The 24,129-nt window shown below is 19.8% G+C and overlaps 3 protein-coding genes across 3 annotated transcripts in view; all 3 read left to right on the top strand.

Annotated features, from left to right (window-relative positions):
- Positions 1-1,055: 1,055 nt before the first annotated feature.
- On the top strand, positions 1,056-12,441 carry PF3D7_1448500 (conserved Plasmodium protein, unknown function; the record flags this gene model as incomplete). The annotated part of the gene is made up of 3 exons (XM_001348601.1): positions 1,056-11,938; positions 12,049-12,154; positions 12,316-12,441. 3 exons carry the CDS (start codon positions 1,056-1,058, stop codon positions 12,439-12,441), a joined length of 11,115 nt encoding a protein of 3,704 aa, XP_001348637.1.
- A 1,081-nt stretch (positions 12,442-13,522) lies between these two features.
- Positions 13,523-16,311, top strand: PF3D7_1448400 (ubiquitin-protein ligase, putative; the record flags this gene model as incomplete). Its single annotated transcript, XM_001348600.1, has 2 exons — positions 13,523-13,731; positions 13,965-16,311. The coding sequence occupies 2 exons, from the start codon at positions 13,523-13,525 to the stop codon at positions 16,309-16,311; spliced, it is 2,556 nt and encodes an 851-aa protein (XP_001348636.1).
- A 2,895-nt stretch (positions 16,312-19,206) lies between these two features.
- Positions 19,207-24,129, top strand: part of PF3D7_1448300 (conserved protein, unknown function) — a gene marked incomplete at both ends in the record, with an annotated part of 4,926 nt that continues 3 nt past the window's right edge. The window contains one exon of the mRNA XM_001348599.1: positions 19,207-24,129. This exon is cut by the window's right edge and continues 3 nt beyond it. Coding sequence (XP_001348635.1) covers positions 19,207-24,129 — 4,923 coding nt within the window.

Below are 24,129 nucleotides of genomic sequence, written 5' to 3'. Positions count from 1 at the left end.
TATCATTATATTAAATTGTCCTGTTTTTATTAATTAAAAAAAAAAAATTTAACATATATATATAATATTATATATTATATATTTATATCAACAATGTGTAACTGTTTAAACACCTTAGGTTAATATAATAAATAATTTCTTTTTATATTCACACATAAATATATATATATATATATATATATATATATATATATATATATATATATATATATTATATATATATATATATTATTATATGCATATATATGAATATGTCCTTTTACATGTTTGTTATCTTCGTATTGATTAAATAATTTAATATATTTCTAAAATTAATAATAGTTGTGCTTTTTTTCTTTTTTTTTTTTTTTTTTTTTTTTTTCTCTTTTTTTTAAATGTATGTTTTTTTATTCTCGTAAATTTTTATTTTTGCTTATCCTTTGAAAAAAAAAAATTGAAGTTTTTTTGATTTTTTTTAACTTATTATTAAAATGAATAATATTATAGGTATATCATAATTAAATGAAAGTGGTATAATAATGCAAAGAATAAAATATATATCAATATTAAATATATATATATATATATATATATATATATATATATATAATATATACATATTACATATATATATTTACATACATACCTTTTTTGCATCGTTAGATTAAGTTCTTTTATTTTCAAAAGAACAAAGATAAAAATGTTTCAAGTTTAAAAAAAATATATATCTGTAAAATTTTGAATGTGTACATATTTTTTATTTTTTTATATTTTTTTATGTTTTGTTCGCCATAATTTTATTTATGCATATATATATATATTATATATGATTTATACAAAATTTGGGATTTTCATTTTTTCTAACTAGACATTGTAAGATTCTTTAAATAAAAAAAATAAAATAAAATAAGCATAAACATAAACATAAACATAAATATATAAATATATATATATATATATATATATATATATATATATATATATATATAATTATTCATTTGTTTATATGTTTGTGTGTTAATATATTTGTTTTTCTTTTTAGAATTCATATAATTCTTATAATATATAAATAAAATATGGAAAAAAAATGGATACGAGAAAAGTGTGTCGAATATAATTTTAACAAAATGCAAAATGAAGAAACAATAAATGAAAAGGACGATGAGATTATGAATAAAAATAGCTGGCATGTTATTGAAGAAAGGGATGAAAAATATAAAAAAAAAGAAAATAAAATAATAATAAATAATAATAATGGATTTGTAAATAAAGGTAATAATATAAAAATAAATAAACATAATGAATGTATTAACAATAATGTTAATAATATACAGAGTAATAAATTACAAAGTAATAATATACAAAGTAATTATATACAAAGTAATAATATACAAAGTAATAATACTTTTAATATATCATCAGAAGATTTTATTGATGATACAAAAATATTTAATGATGATTTATCATTAAAAAGTGAAGCACATTTTAATTATATTCCTAATAATATATATAAAGATCAAGACAATCAAGAAAATTGTAATACTTTTCATAATAATAATAACAATAATGTTGATAATTCTCCTGTTATGTACAAAGAAGAAATAAAATCGTTGAAGAAGGAAAATAAAAATTTAATTAATAGTAATATGAGTTTAAATAAATCTATATCCATTAATAATATAAATGAGCAAGAGGAAGATATAAAGAAAGACTTGATACAAAATGAAATATCTACCGAAATAAACATAAATAATAATTATGATGATTATAATAATAATTATTTTTCATATAATTATGTAAATAATAATGATCAATTAGTTTCACTTCAAAATGGATGTGATTATAAAGATAGGTGTATTATAGAAAATAATGTGGAAGATGAAAATCTTAAATTACAAACAAATAAAAAAAGAAATTTAACAAATGAATATATAAATAAGTCATATTATGAAAACATAAAAAACTTAGATAGTAATAATTCTATGTCCTTTAAAGGTAATATTTATCAATTGCCTACTAGGGCTCCTAGCATTTGTCCGTCTATGGTACCTAATACATCAAATTATTTTATGGAAAAGGATAAAATAAAACACAAACAAAATGAGAAACAAATAGATAATGAGGATATAAAATATAAAGACCATAATGAAAAGGAGTGTGTATATGATCATAGAGATGATAACAACAACAACAATAATAATAATAATAATAATAATAATTCAAAAAAAGATATATATTATTACAAGGATAATAAAGAAACATATAATTATCAAGAAATGTCGAATAACATAGTAGAAAATCAATACACCATAGGAAACATGAACAATATAAATAATAATACATATAAACCCATCAACACACATATGTTATATGATAACAAAAATGATATGCTAATTACAAGACAAAAAAAAAATTTGAAATTAAAAAAGAAAAAAGAAAAAAATAAAGATAAAATTACAATAAATTATAAAGAAAAAATTATAATAAATGATAAAGAAAAGGAAAAAATAATGAAAAAGATAGACAAGATAAATAAAAAGAAACGTTTGAAACTTACAAATAAATATAATAATAATTATAAACTTTTTAAAAGCTTTGTCTTTTCACTTAATAATCCAATTAATTTTTCTCCTTCATCAAAAGAACAAGATTCAAATTATATGAAATATAAAACTTTAAAAAATGAAAAATATGATTTCATGAATAAAAATTCGACATATAAAAAATTTGATCAAATTTTTTTTTCAGAAGATTTTATTACTTATGATTTTCAATGGGTTGAAACAGATGGAGTTGTATCTTCTTATGCATATGACTTTTCCTTTTTTGACGAATCCGATAAATGTATGGTATCCTTAGATATCATAGATAAAGATGAAGAACAGGATCAAGAAGATAATGAAAAGTATAACACTTGTTATAACTCTCATAATGAGCAGGCAATATTACATTCAAATATACCTAAGACTATTGAAGATTCTCCAAACAACGAAAATGAAATAAAATATAACATAGCTACAAATATAAACAATGATATGTCTAATAAAATACATATGAATGATTACCAAAAAAAGGAACAAAATAATAAGAATAATATCGATGTGAAGAAAGAATCAAAATTAAGTAAAGAATACAACAATGTTGATGAAGAAAAAAAAAAAAATTTATATGTTGAAAATAAAAATGATTTCGTAATAATGTATTCCAAAATAATTAATATACGTTTTATATATTCTACTGATATGTTAAAACATTATAATCACCCATCTATTAATTTATTTAATACAAACAACACACATGGTACAAAAGGGAAGGATAAAAGCACAAATATTATTTCTAGTAATAAAAATGACAAACTCATGGGTAAAAAAATTTATTTAACAAATGATGATACAACTATAAAATGTAATAATAATATGAGAAATGATATATTTGACGAACAAAGCAGTCAAATGGTTTCGAACAATTTTTTGGACAGTATAAATGAATATCATATAGAAACATCAAATAATAAAAGAAATATAATGGAAAAGAATGGAGAAGATATATTTATTTCAGATATTAAAGAAGATAAAGATAATAATATTTTAATAAAACAAGAAGATTTTGAAAAAAAAAAAAAAAAAAAAATTCTAAATAATAAAATAAAAAAACATTTAAATAGTATGAATGTAAGAATTATTATAAAAGAGTGGTATATAGATTATGTATTATATCCAAATTCTATTCCTTATATTTATGTTATATCTACAAATAATAATAGATATCGTCTAGATAAACCATTAGCTCAATATTTCCATATTTTTACAAAAGTCAGACAAAAATTTGAAATAACTACCAGAATTCTAAAAACGTTGCAAGTGTATCCAAATATGTCTTATAATCGTTTGATTTCTTATTTAACATTATACAATTCTATAAAAAAAAAAATGAAACTAATAAATGAGGAAGATCAAGATGTACCTCTAGGATATACAAAAAGTGAAGAAAATGAATCATCTGAAGAAATAGAAAAATGTGATAAAAATATTAATAATGATGTTCATATAAAAACATCTAATTTTTTTAATCTACATGATAGTAACAAAATAAACAAGCTTTATTCAATTAATGATGATGAAATATATCATCAAAATATACGAAATGAAGATAATTTAATTAGAAATAATAATGAATTTCTTAGTGACAATCTATCTTATTATGAAAGCTGTACATCCGATTTTAATGAAAGAAATATACACCATGATGAATTCGATAATATAATAATAAAACAGGATACTGCACTTACCACGAAAAGGGATAAATATGATGTTATACAAAAAAATATTAATTTATCAGAAAAAAATGGTACTGGTGTTTATATTATGCCTGATGGTAGCAAAAGTAAAAAATGTTCATGGGGTGCACCTTATGCCGTCTTTGAATGTGATAAAAAGAAAATAATTAATTTATATAATTTTATAAAGAAGGAAATAAAATTGTTGGAATGTTTTAATATAAATCATTTATTGGATACTCCTTTCATGAAAACGTTAGAAGAAAAATATCATGCTCAATATGATAAACGCAGTGAACAGAAAAACAAAAATGTGCAACATAATGATATGAATATTATTGGTAGTAATAATATGGTTGATGTAAAGGATATTAATTTTAATGCTGATGAGAAAGGTAGTAATATTCATCACAAAGATGAGACTAACTTATATAAGATGGAAAAAATGGAATCCGGTGAAATAGATAACAATGTTTTTGATAAGAAGGATTCCAATATACACCATGTATATAATAATAATAATAATAATAATAATAAAAACAATAATGAATATTCAAACGATAGATGTACATTAAAACATGCAGAAGATGTAAAAATAGACATAAAAAGAAACGGGAAAAAAAAAAAAAAAATGATAAATGAAGAACATATAAATAGAGTAAAAAAAACAAAAGAAAAGGAATTTAATATTAAGAGACAAAATGAAATATCAAATATTACATTTAATCATAATATAAATCAAATTTATGAATTACCATTACATATTATAGTACCTTTAGAACATGAAAATATTTTAAAGATTTGGTCTTTCTTTAATAATTTCAAAGATGATATATTCCATACTAACATTTCTCTAAAAAAGATAGAAGATATATTTTTGTTCAAAAGAAATATATTTAATAAAGAAACAATTTATTATTCAATAATTAATAGTACTTATTTAAAAGATTATGTAGAAAAACATAATTTGTTATACAGATTATTCTTAAAAATATCGAATAACATAAATAAAAAAAAAGAAAAGACTTTTCCCAATATAAATATTAAAGATAATATTTTAAAAAGCTTGTTAATATTATTACATTATTCATTAATAAGAAAAAAAAATGCATCAGATATACAAAACAGTGATAGTAAAAAAAAAAGAAAACAAGAAAAATATATAATTAAAAATGAGGACTTTAATATATATCAAATGATGGATGAATATGAATTTCCTTTGTTAAATAATTTTTGTAATTTGGAACTTAAGAAAAATATAGAAATGAATACAGAAAATATTAATACAGATGATATGGATGATACTAATAATAATAATAATAAAAATAATGATGATAAAAATAATGATGATAATAATAATGATGATAATAAAAATGATGATAATAGGGTTGATAATAATCATAACAATGATGATAATAATAATAATGTGGAAGAAAAAAAAAAAATGATTCCAAACGATAAAATGTGCACAGAGGAATATAAAATGAAAGTACTCTTATTAGAAGATATAAAACGTCAATGTATTCGATATCATAATAAAAATAAAAAAAAGTTTATAAAAAAATATGAGATGGATCGTTATTCATTGTATAATACAAATTATGAAGAAAATATTTATAGAATTAACACAAAACGAAGAAAAATTAATAAACCTCTCAGGAAAATACGACCCATTAGACAATTAAGACAATTAAGAAAAATAAGACAAATTAGACAAATAAAACAAATAAATGAAAAAAGAAAAATGAAAAGAAAAAAAAAAAGAAGAAGAAGAAGAAAAAAAAAAATAATCATAAGTAGAAGAAGAAAAATAAATGAACAAAATGATATTTGTTCTGTAAATGATAATAAAAATATCAAAATATTTTCAAATAAAATATCTAAAGATTATATTTATGATGATTATACATACTCACATATAAATAAAATGAATTATAATAATTATATATCAGATACATTATCGTGTATTAATTCTGAAGATTCTTTACTACCTTTGACAAGAAAAAGAAGAAGAAGAAAAAAAAAAAAAAAGAAAAAAAGAACAATAAGTAGAATAAGAAGAAGAAGTGAAACAATAAGTACAATAATAAGAAGAAATGGAACAATAAGTAGAACAAGAAATAGAACTCTGTTTAATGCTCTATATAATTCACAAAACGAATATATGTTTAAAGAATTAAATAACATTCAACCTAACCAAATGCTTATAAACGAAAGCATGAATAATTATACTCCTGCAGAAAATATTTATTATAATAATTCAACAGAACCATATATTAATAATAATGATATAGCTTGTAACGATAATATGAATTATGATAATAACACGTTCGATCTTTTTAATTATGAATATACCTCTTTTGATAATACCTATAATTCTTATCAAAATGAAGATTATTATATGGATGACAACACGGATATTATTTTTTATTCGAAAGATACAGCCAAGTATTATATGGACACATTAAGTAATAAGCAAAATGATGACGTAGGAAAGGATGAACAAATATTAAATGATAACAAAATGTTAAATGAAAATAAAATATTAAATGAAAACAAAATGTTAAATGAAAATAAAATATTAAATGAAAACAAAATGTTAAATGAAAACAAAATGTTAAATGAAAATAAAATATTAAATGAAAACAAAATGTTAAATGAAAACAAAATGTTAAATGAAAACAAAATATTAAATGAAAACAAAATGTTAAATGAAAACAAAATGTTAAATGAAAATAAAATATTAAATGAGAACAAAATATTAAATGAGAACAAAATATTAAATGAGAACAAAATATTAAATGAGAACAAAATATTAAATGAAAATAAAATATTAAATGAGAACAAAATATTAAATGAGAACAAAATATTAAATGAGAACAAAATATTAAATGAAAACGACGTTACAAATAAAAACCAAAGTAATGAAGAAAACAATTTATTAATAGAACAAGATAATGAACAAATTTGTAAAAACGAAAAGAATAGCAATCATATAAATGTTATACAATTTGAAGAAAACAAAGAATATAACAAGGAAGATGTTAAAGAAAAGTTACATGAAAATGAATCATTTCATAATGAGGATGAAACATATACATCCAGTATCTGTGAAGAAATGCCATCAGATTTAAATCCTTATAATGAAAGACAAGAATATGAAGAAGAAATTACTAATGATAATTATAAAAATATTTTATCCAATGTATTTCTACACAGAAATAAGAAAAAAATGATATTCGAAAAATATGATGATATTAGAATATTAGATAATATATCTTGGACCATCTTGTTGAAGAAATATATTTTTATCATTCTATATACCATGAAACATTGTATCGTATTTAATGATAAGGAAGAAAAGAAGGCTGATAATAAATTGGGAGTTGACAAAGGTGATCTCATTAATAAATGTAATATTATGGATAAATGTGAACCCGTTGATGTGTATGATAAAAAACGTGAAAACATTAAGAATGATATTGAATGTGTTGTTACAAAAAATGATGAAAATATTACATTAAGTGATGATATTATAAAGAATGAAGAAAATACACATAAAAATCTGTTACATAATAATTTAAATCCTAAAGATGTAATAAATAATAATATAGAGAAAGAAGAAGTATTATATGATACATTTATAAAAACAAATGATAATACTGAAATAGTAGATGATAGATTATCTTTTTTTAATGATAACCTAGATGTAGAAGATGACAAATATTATCATTTCAATATGTCTCATTGTTTAAATGGTGAAAAAAATAAGAAAAATGTTTTTAACAATTTAAATTCTTTATATAGTATAAATTTAGATAACATAAATTTAGATAGTATAAATTTAAAAAAGTATAAATTAATGTGGTTACTTAATGTGAATAAAACCTATTTAAATTATAATGAAATTATTGATCTAATTCATATTTGGAATTTCTTATGTAAAGAAAATAATACTTATGAAATGTTAAATGAAACAGATAAAATGAAAATAATAATGTTCTTTATAAATATAATACGAGATAGTAATATATGTAATGAATTTGTAAAAAAAAATATTGATACTAATAAAACATTTTTAAATCTCGATCAATTAAATAATTCAGTGAATCATGTATTAATTAATGAAAAGAATGATTCTAATATGTGTGCAACTAATAAAGAAATCGATACAAATAAATTATTATTAGTTAAATATGAAATGAAGAATCTTTTTACAAAAGGAGAGGAAGCCAATATTGTATCTAATGTAAATAATAATAAAGGAATTAATAATTATGAACCTGTCAGTATAAATCAAAAAGAGTGTGAAAAGATATATATGCCGATGGAATCGAGCTTATTAAAAGAAACAAGTGACCATACAAATTATAAAAATGGTGGAAATGTTAAGAGTGATAGTAATAATAATAATAATAATAATAATAATAGTAGTAGTTGTAGTAATAATAATATTTGTATTATGCAAAATGAATATTTAGGGAATGATAGATATGATAATAAATATTATTATCTTGCGGATATTTTTGGTTATATAAATAGAATATATGTGTTATATAATAATAATAAAAATATAATAAATGATGAAAATAAAAAGTTACATACAGAACATAATAATAATAATAATAATAACAATTGTTGTAATATCTCTGTGGAGATAATGAATTCTTTTGTGTTTTGTCCTATTCATCAAAACGCAAATACAACAAAGCTTTCCAAATATAATATAAATATTGGTTATATTGAAGGAATACAAAATATTGATCTTTTTATTAACAACTTTGACACATCCATATATAATGAGACAAATTTAAAAAAAAAATTTATCCAAATAAAAGAAATTATACATAACGAACAATTTAAAGTTTTAAAGAAGAATTTTAAAAAAGAAAAATGTAATATTAAAAAAAAAGTCAACGACAAAAATTATAATTGTAATGATTTAGAAGGTACCATAAAAGATATAGATGATGAGGAAAGTTTGAAAGATACCACTCATCTTATATTAGATCATCCAATTTGTGAAAATAAGAAAAATTTTGATAAAGATTATAAGGAAAAGGAATTAGCTAAATTACCTACTAAAAGAAGTAATGGTGACAACTTTACTCCTGTTATTAAAGGGAAAGAAAATAAAACAAATCATAATAAAGAGAATAATGTAATTAAAAAAAGTAATGTTAAATCCAAAACACAAAGTACACAATCCAAAACACATAGTACCCAATCCAAAACACAAAGTACACAATCCAAAACACATAGTAGCCAATCCAAAACACATAGTAGCCAATCCAAAACACATAGTAGCCAATCCAAAACACAAAGTACACAATCCAAAACACAAAGTACACAATCCAAAACACAAAGTACACAACGCAAAACACAAAGTACCCAATCCAAAACACATAGTACACAATCCAAAACACAAAGTACCCAATCCAAAACACATAGTACCCAATCCAAAACAAAAAGTACCCAATCCAAAACAAAAAGTACCCAATCCAAAAGTGATAAGAAAGATTTAAAAGAAAATATAAAAACGAAAGAGAAAATTATATATTTTACAGAAAATGAAAAATTATTTGAGCAAGTTTTTTATATTTGTGAAAAAATTCTTCATTTTAGAAAAGAAATAAATAATTTATTAAGTGTAACATATGAAAGACAAATTGATCGAAAAATATATAATTTCATAAATTATAGTATGCATCATATTATTAATGGAACCGTAACAAGCAATACCATAAAATTAATATTTAATAAATATATACATATCTTATATATAATAGAAAAATGTATGTGTTCAAATACTCCTTGCTATTTTATAAAGAAAAAATGGATTACCACATTTCATAAACAATGGATTGATGATATTGAATTAATAAATAATCAAATCGATGATTATATGGATACATTAAATATATTCGATATTTTACCTCTATTAAATATATATTTTAATTTCTTCTATATATATGGGATCAATGTTAAAGCTCTATATAAATGGAAAACATATAATATTGAGCACAGAATATTAACCAAATATAAAGAAGAATCTATTATTTGGACTAACGAAGTTAAATATCTAGAAAAATTCTTTATGAAAGATTATAATAAAAATTATGAAAAAATGATGGCACGCAGAAATAAAAAAAATCAAACTGAACAGAAATTAAAGGATCAACAGGAAGATAAAGTTTATAATAATGGAAATCATGAACAACAAAATGATGCTGAACACAAAAAGAATGATGATTCGATTATACAAGGTGATCAAAAAATATGTCACGATGACCATTTGAATGATGACCAAAAAATATGTCACGATGACCATTTGAATGATGACCAAAAAATATGTCACGATGACCATTTGAATGATGACCAAAAAATATGTCACGATGACCATTTGAATGATGATCAAAAAATATGTCACGATGACCATTTGAATGATGACCAAAAAATGAGTGACGATACCAAAATAAATGATGACCAAAAAAAGTGTGATGATACAAAAAAAGACGATGACGAATCCGAAAGTGAAAAATCAACTGATGAAGAAGACACAGAAGACGAAATTATTATACAAAAAAGAAAAAAAATGAATGTTCTAAGAAAAAATTTATATGAATATATGCCTTTTCAAAAGAACGAAAAATATTTCTACTTTAAAGAAGGACATATGGAACATATAAATAAGTTTAAAGACTATCATACAATTTATAAAAAAGAAGATAATATTGATGAATTCGCAAGTGTCGAACAACTTCATGTACATGATATTAAAATATTTTTTATTCCTAAAATATATAAAGAAAACGAAGAAGATAATAAAAATAAACAAAAAAAAAAAAAAAATGATACAACTATACAACAACAAAATATATTATTACATACACACCAAAAAGAAGAAAATCCTTTACATGGAAAAATAATTAGAAATAATAATTATTATCATAATTATAATAATTGTTGGAAATGTACAAAGGGACAATATCCTATTCATAATATGACATGTACAAAAATTAAAAAAAAAAAAAAAAAAAATGCTGATATAAGAAAAGATTATATAAATAACAATAATATAGAATATACATTTCAAGAATTACAATTAACACAAAATATGAAAAAGAAGAAAAAACAAAAAATAAAAAATAAAAAACATGAAACATTTCATATTATAAATAATGATATGATAAATGATCATATATATCATAAATTATATAATGATATATTTGAAATCAAAAATAAAATTCAAAACAATCATAATATTATGAACGAAAAGAAAGTTAATATTTATAATTCAAAAAATCTAACCTATTTAGGAAATTTAACAAATACTATAGATTTAAGAATTAATGATAATCTATCAACTTTATATAATGATTTAATACATAATGATCAAAATATAATACAGCACAATGATATAAACAACAATCAAAATTATACAAATCAAAATAACAATAATATTACTAATCAAAATCAATCATGTCTTTTATTGTGTCAGCTACATTGTACTATTGTATCACGTCAACACGAAATAGCTGATAGTTTATATAAAAAATTAAATTTCGGAAATAAAAATGTTACTCTACCAAATAATATAAAAAAAAATACAAATATTTATTTGTTCAATCTCTATTTTGATGAAAATATGAAAACATTATTATACATTATACCATCCAAAAAGTAAAATAATTTAAAAAAAATAAAAATATATATAAAAACAGATATATTTTTCTTCCTATATATTAATACATATATTCATATTAAATTTTTTTTTTTTTTCATTTTTTTAGAATTTATAAATCCTTAAATAGTAATTGGAAGGTTGGTTTAAAATGTAGGATACAAAAACCACTATGCGCTACTAACTATAATGCATATTCAGCTAGAATCAGGAGGGTAAAAATAAAAAAAATTATAAAAATAATGAAAATATAAACACATATATGTTTTAATATGAATATATAATGTATTGTTACAAATTTTTTTTTTTTTTTTCACGTTATATATATATATATATACACAAATTTATATATACATATATATATTATTTTTTATAGATTATTTACGATCCTCAACATTTATGGAAATGTGTAACGGTGAAAAAAGACACTCAGAAATTTAATAAAAACTCAATAAATCAAAAAGTTAACTTTTGGGAATTAACTAAAAAGAAAAACGTGTAATTATAAATTATTTCGGATATTATTCTATTCTATTCTATCATTTTTTCTTATGCATAATGATCTTGTTAATTTTGTTTTACTACATATATATATATATATATATGTATATATTTATTTATTTATTTATTTATTCATTTATTTTTATGTTTTGATTTTTTTTTTTTTAATGCTTTTAAACATTATATAATTTTTGAAATATTCCTTAAATAAAAAGAAAAAAAATCAAAATATTACCGATATATATATATATATATATATATATATATATATATATATATATATATTTTTTATAATAAGTAGATTTGTTACTTAACACATTAACATTATAAAAATGAATACTTATTTATAATTTTCCTTTTTCCACATTTATTTGAAAAAGATTAACTGGTCATATTTGTATAAATATTAAATAAGTCCCACATATAAATATATATATATATAATAATATTTTTTAGCCTTAAATATAAAAAATAATAAAACTATATTCTATATGCTTAATATATATTATATTAAATATTATTTGTATTATAAAAGGAAGGAAAACGGCATAATTTGGAAACGTTTTAAAACAAATAAAATATAAATACATATATACATAAATTTATAATATATATATATGTATATATTATTTATATTATACATATATATGTTTTTCTTTTAATGCATCCATCAATATTTATCATTTCTGAATTTTTTAATATAAATTTTTTAAGCTTAAAAATATAAAATATTTATAACAGTATATAAAATATTAACTTTTTTTTTTTTTTTTTTTTTTTTTTTTTTTTTTTTTTTAAAAGATTGTATAATGAACTCCCAAATTGTTATATATTTATAAATAGTAATACATCAAATTTAATTAAATAAATATATTAGGATCATTTGTTAACGAAATAAAAAATAATAAATAAAATAAAATAAAATAAAAAAAAGAAAAAATGTGTATATTATAATTTATATTATCTTTTTTTCTGATTTTTTTTTTTTTTTTTTTTTTGTGTATGCTGTTATTTATTTATTTGTTTTTTTCTTTCTTTTTTTTTTTTTTTTTTTTTTGTAAAATGTTTTAAAAGGGGGAAGCATGTATACATTTTCCAGTTATTTTAAAATATACTACATATACATTATATTAATCATTTTATGTTTCGAAAAAAAGGTTTGTACAGATGATAATGTTAGGAATTTGAATGAGATAAAGGACCAATTTGTTGAGGCATATGATTTATTGGATAAAGCTGAATATGAAAAATCTTTTAGCATATTAAAAAATTGTGTACATTATGATATAAGGTAAAACGAGAAAAAATAAAAAATAAAAAATAAATAAATATATATATACATATATATATATATATATATTTCTATTTATATGTGGTACACAAAAATGTGATAGCAAAATTCTCAAGCATAAAAAAAAAAAAAAAGAAAAGAAATATTTATTTATATATGTGTGAGGGGAAAAACATATACATGGTACAATTTTAGTAATATATTCTTTCATGTACATATATTTATCCTTATAGGTGTCTAACATTGAGTGGTTTATTTTATTACCTAGGGTTAAAACCTGTAAATAGAAATGTATGTAATGCCCTATATATATGGAAAGTGTGTGCTGATTATGGAAGTTCAGATGCCCAATTTTATTTAGGTGTAATGTACTCTAACTATTTTTCATTACCGAATTTATATTCCTATTATTATAAAGAAAATGAAATAGAAAATAATATGATCTTATTTAGGACATATTTATTTTTAAAAGCAAAGAATTTGGAAAAACAAATTTCTGATTGTCTTCATAATCAAAAAGATGAATACGATAATTATGATGATGATGATAATTATTATTATAATGATTCAATATATGATAAGGATGGAGAAGTTTATAAAAAATTTAGAAATGTGCCTATAATACATTTTAATAGAAATAATGAACTCATTTTAAAAATTAAAAATATAAGATACAATATAGATGAACTTGAAAATTATTTCAAGAATTTAAATAATTTCCCAAGTAAAAATAAAAATGATAATTCCATCAATAATTTAAATAACATGAACTTTATGAGAAATCATAATTTAAGTTTATTATATTTTTATAGTAGTAGTTTAGGTAACCATCCAGCTAGTACATTAACCCTAGGGGTAAAATATATGAATGGTTATGGTGTAGAGAAAAGTTGTGAAGCTGCTTCAAGATATTATTTAAAACTAACTAATGAAATATTTAATTTTAATGAAAAAAATGAATTTGAAATAATTGATTTAATAAAATTAAATGTACCTTATTATGATAGATATAATATGAATAATAAAAAAATAAAAAGTATAGAAATTTTCCTAGAATCATCTTTACATGAAAATCATAAAATATTAACCATGATAGCTAGAAGATATCTAATAGGTATAGATGGAATTGAGAAAGATTATAAAAAGGCTCATAACTATTTAATCAAAGCATCTAAATATAATAATTCAGAAGCTATATCTTTATTAGGATATATATACTTATTAGGTCTAGGGGTACCAATAAATTATGATAAAGCAATGGAATATTTTATTAAAGGAAATAAATTAAATGACTCTTTAAGTCATAATGGTTTAGGATATATGCATTTTTTTGGATTAGGTAGTTTTAGGAAGAATACAAATTTAGCATTTTATTATTTTGAATTAGCATCAAAAAATAATTTATCATCAGCACAATTTAATTTAGCATGTATGTATTTAAGTGGAGTAGGTGTATTACAATCATTTCAACATGCTTTTTTTTGGTTTTATAAATCATTAAATAATGGGAACTTATTAGCTGCTTATGTTATTGGTTTTATGCATTATAATGGAATTATAGCATCACGAAATTGTAAATTAGCTGTATCACTTTTATCAAAAGTGGCTGAAAGTAATTCATTTGTATTAAATACAACTAATAAAATTATAAGATATACAGAAAAAGGTAGAAATAAAGAAGCATTATTTTTAATGGCTTTACTTGCTGAAACGGGAAATTTACAATCACAAGTTAATTTATCTTATCAAATACAAACATCTGATTTTCCTCTTTTCCTACCCTCTAATAATATACATACCAAAAAAATATATGCAAGCAGATATCTAGCAATGGCTTCAGAACATAATGATTTTAAATCCTTGTACACACTCGGAGATTATGCATATAAGGGATATGGTTTGTATGTTCATATACATCCAAAGAATAATTTGCCGCCTAATCAATTTTATGATCTAACAACAAATACGAACATATATCAAAGGCAAACATCTCCACAAAAAAAAAAAAATAAAATAAAAAAGGAAGAAAACGTTAAGGATGAAAAGAAACAACAAAATTACGGCAACGTCATCAATAATAATAATAATAATAATAATGATCATGTTAATAAAGAAAATAATTCCCCTTATATACACCAAACCAATAATGCTCATCAAAAAAATCTTCCTGCTATACACAATTTTGACAAAATAATATCAACAGATTTTGTTGATGAACAAGGTAATATTTTTAATGATAAATGGAGATTTAATTATTACTTTAAATTTTCTTTTAATCAAGTAGATTATGAATTAGCATACCATCATTATAAAAGTATAATTTCATATTATCCAAGCAATTTTCATGTTATTCAAACGATTTCAAGAGCTTGTTATAATCTAGGTTATATGCATTATTATGGTATAGGAGTATCGAAAAATATTGAAAAGGCTCTAATTTATTTTAACTCCTCTATTAAAATTTACCCATCATATAAAGTACCTTCTGTATTATTTGTTCTCTATATAAATTTTCATAAATATCTATATCATTTTAAAAAAAAAATTAATAACTTCAAAAAGTATTTTTCCTTCTTCTAATTAAAAGGTAATGGAAATTTTATCAGAACAAAAATAAAACCCAATAAATATACAATACACCATTTTATCTTTTTTTTCAAAATTTAATATTTTTATATAAATATGTATATATGTATATATATATATATATATATATATATTTATATATGAGGGATAAATAAAAAAAAAAAAAAAAAAATTACACATTTGATATAACTTTAAATATATGATTAATAATGATGTGTAAATCGTATTATTTTACGAATTTTTTTTCTCATCTTATTTTAACTCCTAAACAAAGATATAATAATAAAAGTGTATAATGCACATTATCATTTTTTTATTTCATTTATAATATTAATACATTTCCTTTTTTTTTTTTTTTTTTTTTTTTCTCTCTTTTTTTATTATAATTTCCATACATTATTATATATTTTGTTTATGTAAATAATATATAACTATATATATAAACATATACAATACATATATTTATATATTTTTATTTTGATCTAATTGCTTTCCTTTTTCGTTTCTCATTCATTTTTGTGTTTTATATATATATATATATATATAAAAATACGTACATGAAAATATAAATATACAAGGTTATTATTTTTATTATGTATAATAATTCTTACATAACACATATGTATTATTTATATATAAATATCATAGTACCAAAAATAAAATACTATAAATTGACAATTTATTAATATATAAAAAAAGAACAAACTGGAGCTTTTATTATAATATATATAATATATATAATATATATATTATATATGTATATATTTAAATATTTAAATATATAATATAATTTTTGTTGTAATTATTATTGCAATTTGTTGTATACATATCAAGGAGAAATATAATTTTATATTATTCATAAATGTACATTTATATAAAATATTTATTTTATTTTTTTTTATTTTTTTTTTTTGGTTTTCATATATTAAAAAAATATAAAAACGTATGGTAGTATTTTTTCTTTAAATAATAATTATGAATTTCTAATTTTACATTAATTCTTTTATAAAATAATTATATTTATTTCTCACATTTTAAAGAATTCTTAGTACATATATATATATATATATAAATAATTTTTTAAAAAATATATTTTTATTTCATATACATATATATTATATATATATATATGTATTATTATTACATAAATTTTTTTTTTTTTTTAAAATATACATGAGAGTTTGAACAAAAAAAAAAAAAAACAAAAAAACAAATTAACTCTCTTACCCATTTGAATATTAAAAGAACAGATTATTTATATTATTTTTTTATTATTTTCTTTTTTAAAATACTTGGTTTTCATTTGCTTATATTTGTTTATTTTATTTTTTATTTTATTATTTTTTTTTTTTTTTTTTTTGTTCTGCTTCCAAAAAAAATTCTAATATTTTCAAGAACTATAATTTTGTTTATGGCATAAAATAAAGAAAAAAATATTAAAGGATAAAAGAAAAATTCATACAAATAGAAATAAATAAAACAAAAAAAAAGAAATATATATATATATATATATTTATTTAATTATTTATGATATGAAAGGAGAATTATGAGATGAAGCTATTTTTTCTTTTTTTAAATATTATATAAGATATATATATATATATGTATATATATATTTATTTATTTATATTTTAGTTTTTATTTTTTGTTAAGGAGAAAATCGTGTATATTTAATTGAATTTGTATTATATATTACTATAGACCTGTAAATAATATAGAATATATATATATATTTATTTATTTATTTAACACTACATTTCATTTATTTGATAGGATATGGAATATTTAATTTTGGTTATCCTCAAATGGTATGAAATATACATGTGTTAAAAAAAATATGTACATACATATATATATATATATATATATATATATATATATATATGTATATATGCTTTCAAAGTTATATACAAAATTTAAATTGATTAATATTTATGAATATCAAAAAATATTGGAATATTAATATACATATATATATATATATATATATATATATATAATATTTATTACCTTCTATTTTGTTTGCATAGAATAGTTGTAAATAATATATTACTTTTAAATTTTTTCGTTCAAAGTGTATTATTATTTATTTATTTTATTTTATAAATAAAATGTTTGTGTATTTTCACATAATATATATTGAAAATATAGTACATAATAAATGTTCTTTTGAAATTGTTTATGTTTTATGAATTCATACTTTTTATAAAAAAATAATTTTATGTGTAAAATGTCTGTATATATATATTTATAAACATACGCACACATTAATATATATATAGTACATATACACCTTCATTAATTTTTAAATTTTAATAACAGAAAAAAAAAAAAAAAAAAAAGAAAGAAAGAAATAAAATAGCAATAAAATGTTTTATGTGTACAGAATAAATACCTGGATTAAATAAAGTAAACATAATTAAATAGGAACAAGGAGATATATATATATAAATAAATAAATAAATATATAAATATATAAATATATATATATATATATATATATATATTACAAAATAAAAAAGGACGTGCCAAGTTAAAACTTTTAAATTTTATACATGTATATATAATATATGAACACCACAGAAATAGAGATACACACACACATATATTTATGTATTAAACTATATATATAAATATATATATATATAAGACACTTATTATATATATATATATATATGTATATAAAATTTTGTCCAAAAGAATATATAAAGTTTTTTCAATTTTTTTGAATTATATCACATAAAGGTTACACATATATATATATATATATATATATATATATATATATATATATTTATTTATTTATTTATTTATATTTTTAATTTTTTTTTTTTGCCAAATATTTTTATTTTTTTTTAAAATAGCTTTTCATATATAATGTGAAAATCAATGGCTACTATCGAAAAAAATAAAAACGTCGAAAGTGAAATAAGTGTTTTTTATAAAAATGAAAAGAAAAATAAATCAACGAAAGTAAGAGAGCATAGTTCTATTGTGAATGATGAAAAAAAGGAAGTTGAGTTTAATAGTTTAAATGAAAATATTAAGGAGCAAGGTTATGGAAATGTATTTAATATGAACAGTCAAGTGAGTGGTGTTGTTAATATATCTGATGAAGTCGACAAGATAGGCAAAGTGTCTAAAGCGGGAAAGAATATAAAAGCAGGGAAATCCTCAAAAGGTGGAAAAAATGATGAAAACAAAAATAGCAACAGTAATAATAATAATAATAATAATATTAATAATATGAATGATGGTGATGATAAAGATTGTGCGAATTATGTACATAATATGAATGACAGGAATAATTTAAATTATATAAATGAACCATGTGATAATAAAAAAAATACAGAAGGATATGATGAAAATATTTTAAACGATGAAGGTAATTTAAGTGATGAAGGAGAAGAAGTAGAAGAAGAAAATGTAGATGAAAGAGATTTAATTCTTCAAAGATATAAACATGGTATTAATATAAGTCTTAATTTTAGTGATATAAGACAAAGGAATAAAATTATCGATTTCTATTCTGAATGTTTAGATAAATATAAAAATGAATGTAATTTTGTTTATTATCAAAATTATAATAATACTAATAATGTTATCATTAATGATACTATAGATATGAGTCCAATAAATACAAAATATTTTATGAACGAACAATTAGATCCTATTAATAATCTATCCAATTCTAATGATAAATGTGTTAATTCAAAAAATAAAAATTTAATAAAATATGCAAATAATAATATGACAATTATAAATAATAATGGAAATACAAATGAAAATATGAACACTAATATTAATGCAAACATAAATACAAATATAAATATGAACACAAATATAAATATGAACAGAAATATAAATAATAATAATAATAATAATAATAATAATAATAATAATAATAATAATAACAATAATAATAACAATAATAATAACAATAATAATAACAACAATAATGGTATTGGTGATAATAATAATAATATCAATAATGTGAATATTTCTAACAATGCTTATCCTAATGATCCTTTTAATAATGCAAATAATTCACTCCCATATGTGGACGATTTTAAAAATTTTGATTTACAAAAAAAAAAACAAGAATCTCTAGACCCCTTATTAAAATGTATTAATTCGTTATCAGATCGAATTAATCTTCAACATTTAGTAGGAGATCCAACCACTTATTTTAAAATAGGAGGAGGAGATATGTTTTATGATATTAATGATCCTTTTTTAGATGATGAAGAAATGTACAATGAATTAAATAAAACAAAGAATGAAATTATATTAACAAGACAAATAGAAGATGAATATAGTGTTTGGAGTGGAGATATGTCAGATGATTACATAGATATTAATCCTGATTATTTTATATCCTTTTATAGTTCAAAATGTAAATATGTTTTTACAAGTGATGATGAGGAAAAATTAGAAAAAAAACAAACACAAATACAAAAGCAAAAACAAAATATTAATGACAAATGTGCAGTACCTTCAAGAGGAACTTGTGATGATGATATCATTAATATTGATGATGACGACAACAACAACAACAACAACAACAACAACAACAACAACAACAACAACAACAACAACAACAACAACAACAATAATAATAATAATAATAATAATAAAAATAATTCGTATGCCAATACAAAGAATAAGAAATATTATGATAATTATAATAATCCTAATGATGATATTATAAGTTCCTCATCATATTCTGGATACGATTCGACAGACGATGGTACACTTAATAAATATAACTTTAAAGGAAATTTTGAGAAATATAAATACGATTTTATTATTTATTCAAGTGATGGTGATTTAGATTCTTGTTCATCTTCTTCATCAGAGGACGAACATTCAGATGAATCAGATGTATCCGAAGAAGAAATCATATTTAATCCTTTTGCTTGGAAAAAGTTTGAAAAACATATTCCTTGTGAATTCATTGAATTATTTGAAAAAATGGAAAAACAGCTAGATATGTTACCCCTTGAAGCAGATATATCAGAAATAAAACATATCATAAAAAAATATATATATAATATATTTTCACAAGTTGTAAATAAATGTAAAAATGTAATACATCATTTTAATAAACCTTTAAATGATTTTCTAGAAATAGACATTAAATTATTAAGATGGTTAACAACTATAATGATTAAAACATCTAACTCTTTAAACGATATAGATATATGTAGAATGTGGTTTGAACAAGTATTTTCATATAATACACGTGTATATATAGAATATGAAAAGGAGTTTATTGCAAGGATAAAAACATCCAAAATATTTGAGAAGAATAATAAACAGCATATGAATGATTTGTTGAATAATATTACCTTATGGAGAAAATATCAAGAGGACAAAGAAAAAGAAAGTTTATCCAAGGACATGTCTGAAATTAATAATATACCTGACTCAAACAATAATACTACAACAAGCAATAACAATAACAACAACAATAATAATAATAATAAAATCGTAAAGAAGAATAAAAATAACAATAATAATAATCATGAATCCAATGAGGAAAATCAAAATAGTTTTATAAAGGATGAAGACAATTATGATAATAATAATAATAAAAATAATACAGAAACAAATTCTCACACATATAATAATAACTATAGTGGTAATAGTATAATAAAGAATAACAATGGAAATGTTACAAACTTAGAAAATAAATCTAATCATTCGAATGGGATAATGAATATTGTGAAAAAAGGAGATAATTCAGGTGAACAATCTAAATCCAAATTTATGAACATAAAAAAAGAATCTGACAATAATGATAACACATCATTGTATTTATCTAATCATAGTACTATGGCACAGATGGATAATGATAAGTTTGTATCTGATGAAGGCACTGCAGCGAATAACATAAATGTAGCAAACAACAACAATAATAATCATAACAATAATAATAACAATAATAATAATAATTATAGTCAGAAGGATAGTCATACAAATAAATATTGTAATGATCTAAGTGGTGATATGGCCGATTATCAATATGATGATTCTAATAAGAATAAAAATAAAATAGAAGATAAAAGAAAGGATAACAAATCAAATAATAATCAACATAATAATTTGATAATTCGTAATGAATATAATAAAATGGATGACAATAAAAATAATAGTAGCAAAGATGAAGAAGATACAAATAATGAGGATGATACACTTGAACCTGATAATTCAATACATGATAATAATAATAATAATAATAACAATAATAATAATATTAATAATAATATCAATAATAATAATAATAATAATGAATATAATATAGAACTTGAGAAATATTTTGATATTCTTTCAGATATTTCTTTGGATATATTAAATTATATTAAAATGTATACTAAACAAAAAAGTTTATTGAAAGAAATGATATCAGCTGGTTTTGAAGCACTTGTCGAAAAACAATATAAATTTTTTATGAAATTACCATATATTACTGTATCAGAAATGTTAACGAATTTATTTAATTTTAGATATAAAAGAAATATTACAATAGCTTATGACTATGTGGAAAGTTTAATAGGTTTTTATCAAGACAAATATAAAATTGATATATCATATGAAAGAGGAAAAAATAAAAAGGTTTTCTTATTCGATACAACCGTTATGCAGAAATTAAATAATTTATATTATAAAAATAAATATAATCCAGTAAAGGATAAAAATGTATCAAATAATGTTTCAAAAGATGAAAATAAAGGAAAAAATAATAATGTAACTAATAATAAACCCAATATTGATGAAAGAAATAATATTAATAGGAAAAAATATATTCATAATTTCAAAAATGATATAGAAGGAACAACAGATATTCAAAGCAATAAAAATTATCTTACAACAAATAAAAAACATGGCCTTATAAAAAATAATGATGTAACGAATAAAAAAAAATTAAATGATAATTATAAAAGTAATTCAATTAGCCACCATATGGAGGGTAACCAACATAATCAATATAGAAATAATAATAAAATGGATAAAACGAAATGTGTAAACGGAAATGAAATTATTATTTGTTCAGATGATGAAAGTTATGAATATGATGATGAAGAAGGAGCAGATTATGATGATGATGGTGATGATGATGGTGACGATGATGGTGACGACGATGATGATGATGACGACGATAATGATGACGATGATGATAATAATAATGACGATGAGGATAATTACTATGATGATAACAATTTTGAAGAAATACAAAGAACAAAACAAAAAAAAAAACATAATCACGAAAAAAGTCGCAATTTTAATCATAACATTGGAAATAATAGTAACGTGACTACTGATATTACTAATTTTTTTGATAACCTATCAAAAGACGAAAAAAAAATATATAATCATCATAATTATAATAGTACTGCTAGTAGTATTATTAGTAGTAATGCAACTACAAAATATAATATGAAAAATATTAGTAATTCAGTTATTTCGCAATATATTTATCATAATACAAATTCTGCGGACATTGTAAAAAGTATTCATACAAGTAACAACATATATCATAATAAATATAAAAAAAAAAATAAATACGATGATGATCAGAATTTTATCGTATCAGATGACAAACCTCATATTAATTCAAGTTATAATTTAAATGAACAAAATAATTTATTTAAAAAGAGAAAATTAAAAAATGAGTGTCTACCAAATATATATAACAAAAATAATAAATATCTTGAAAAGAATAAAACAAAATCTATGGATTCAAATAATAAGATACAAAAGACGCATAATTTTATATGTATTATATCATCGGAAGAGGAAAATGGTTGT

This window comes from Plasmodium falciparum (assembly GCF_000002765.6).
Source record: "Plasmodium falciparum 3D7 genome assembly, chromosome: 14".
In the NCBI taxonomy this organism is placed as follows: Eukaryota; Apicomplexa; class Aconoidasida; order Haemosporida; family Plasmodiidae; genus Plasmodium; species Plasmodium falciparum.
Note: the sequence above shows the minus strand (reverse complement) of the source record. Positions and strands in the feature narration are given on the sequence as shown.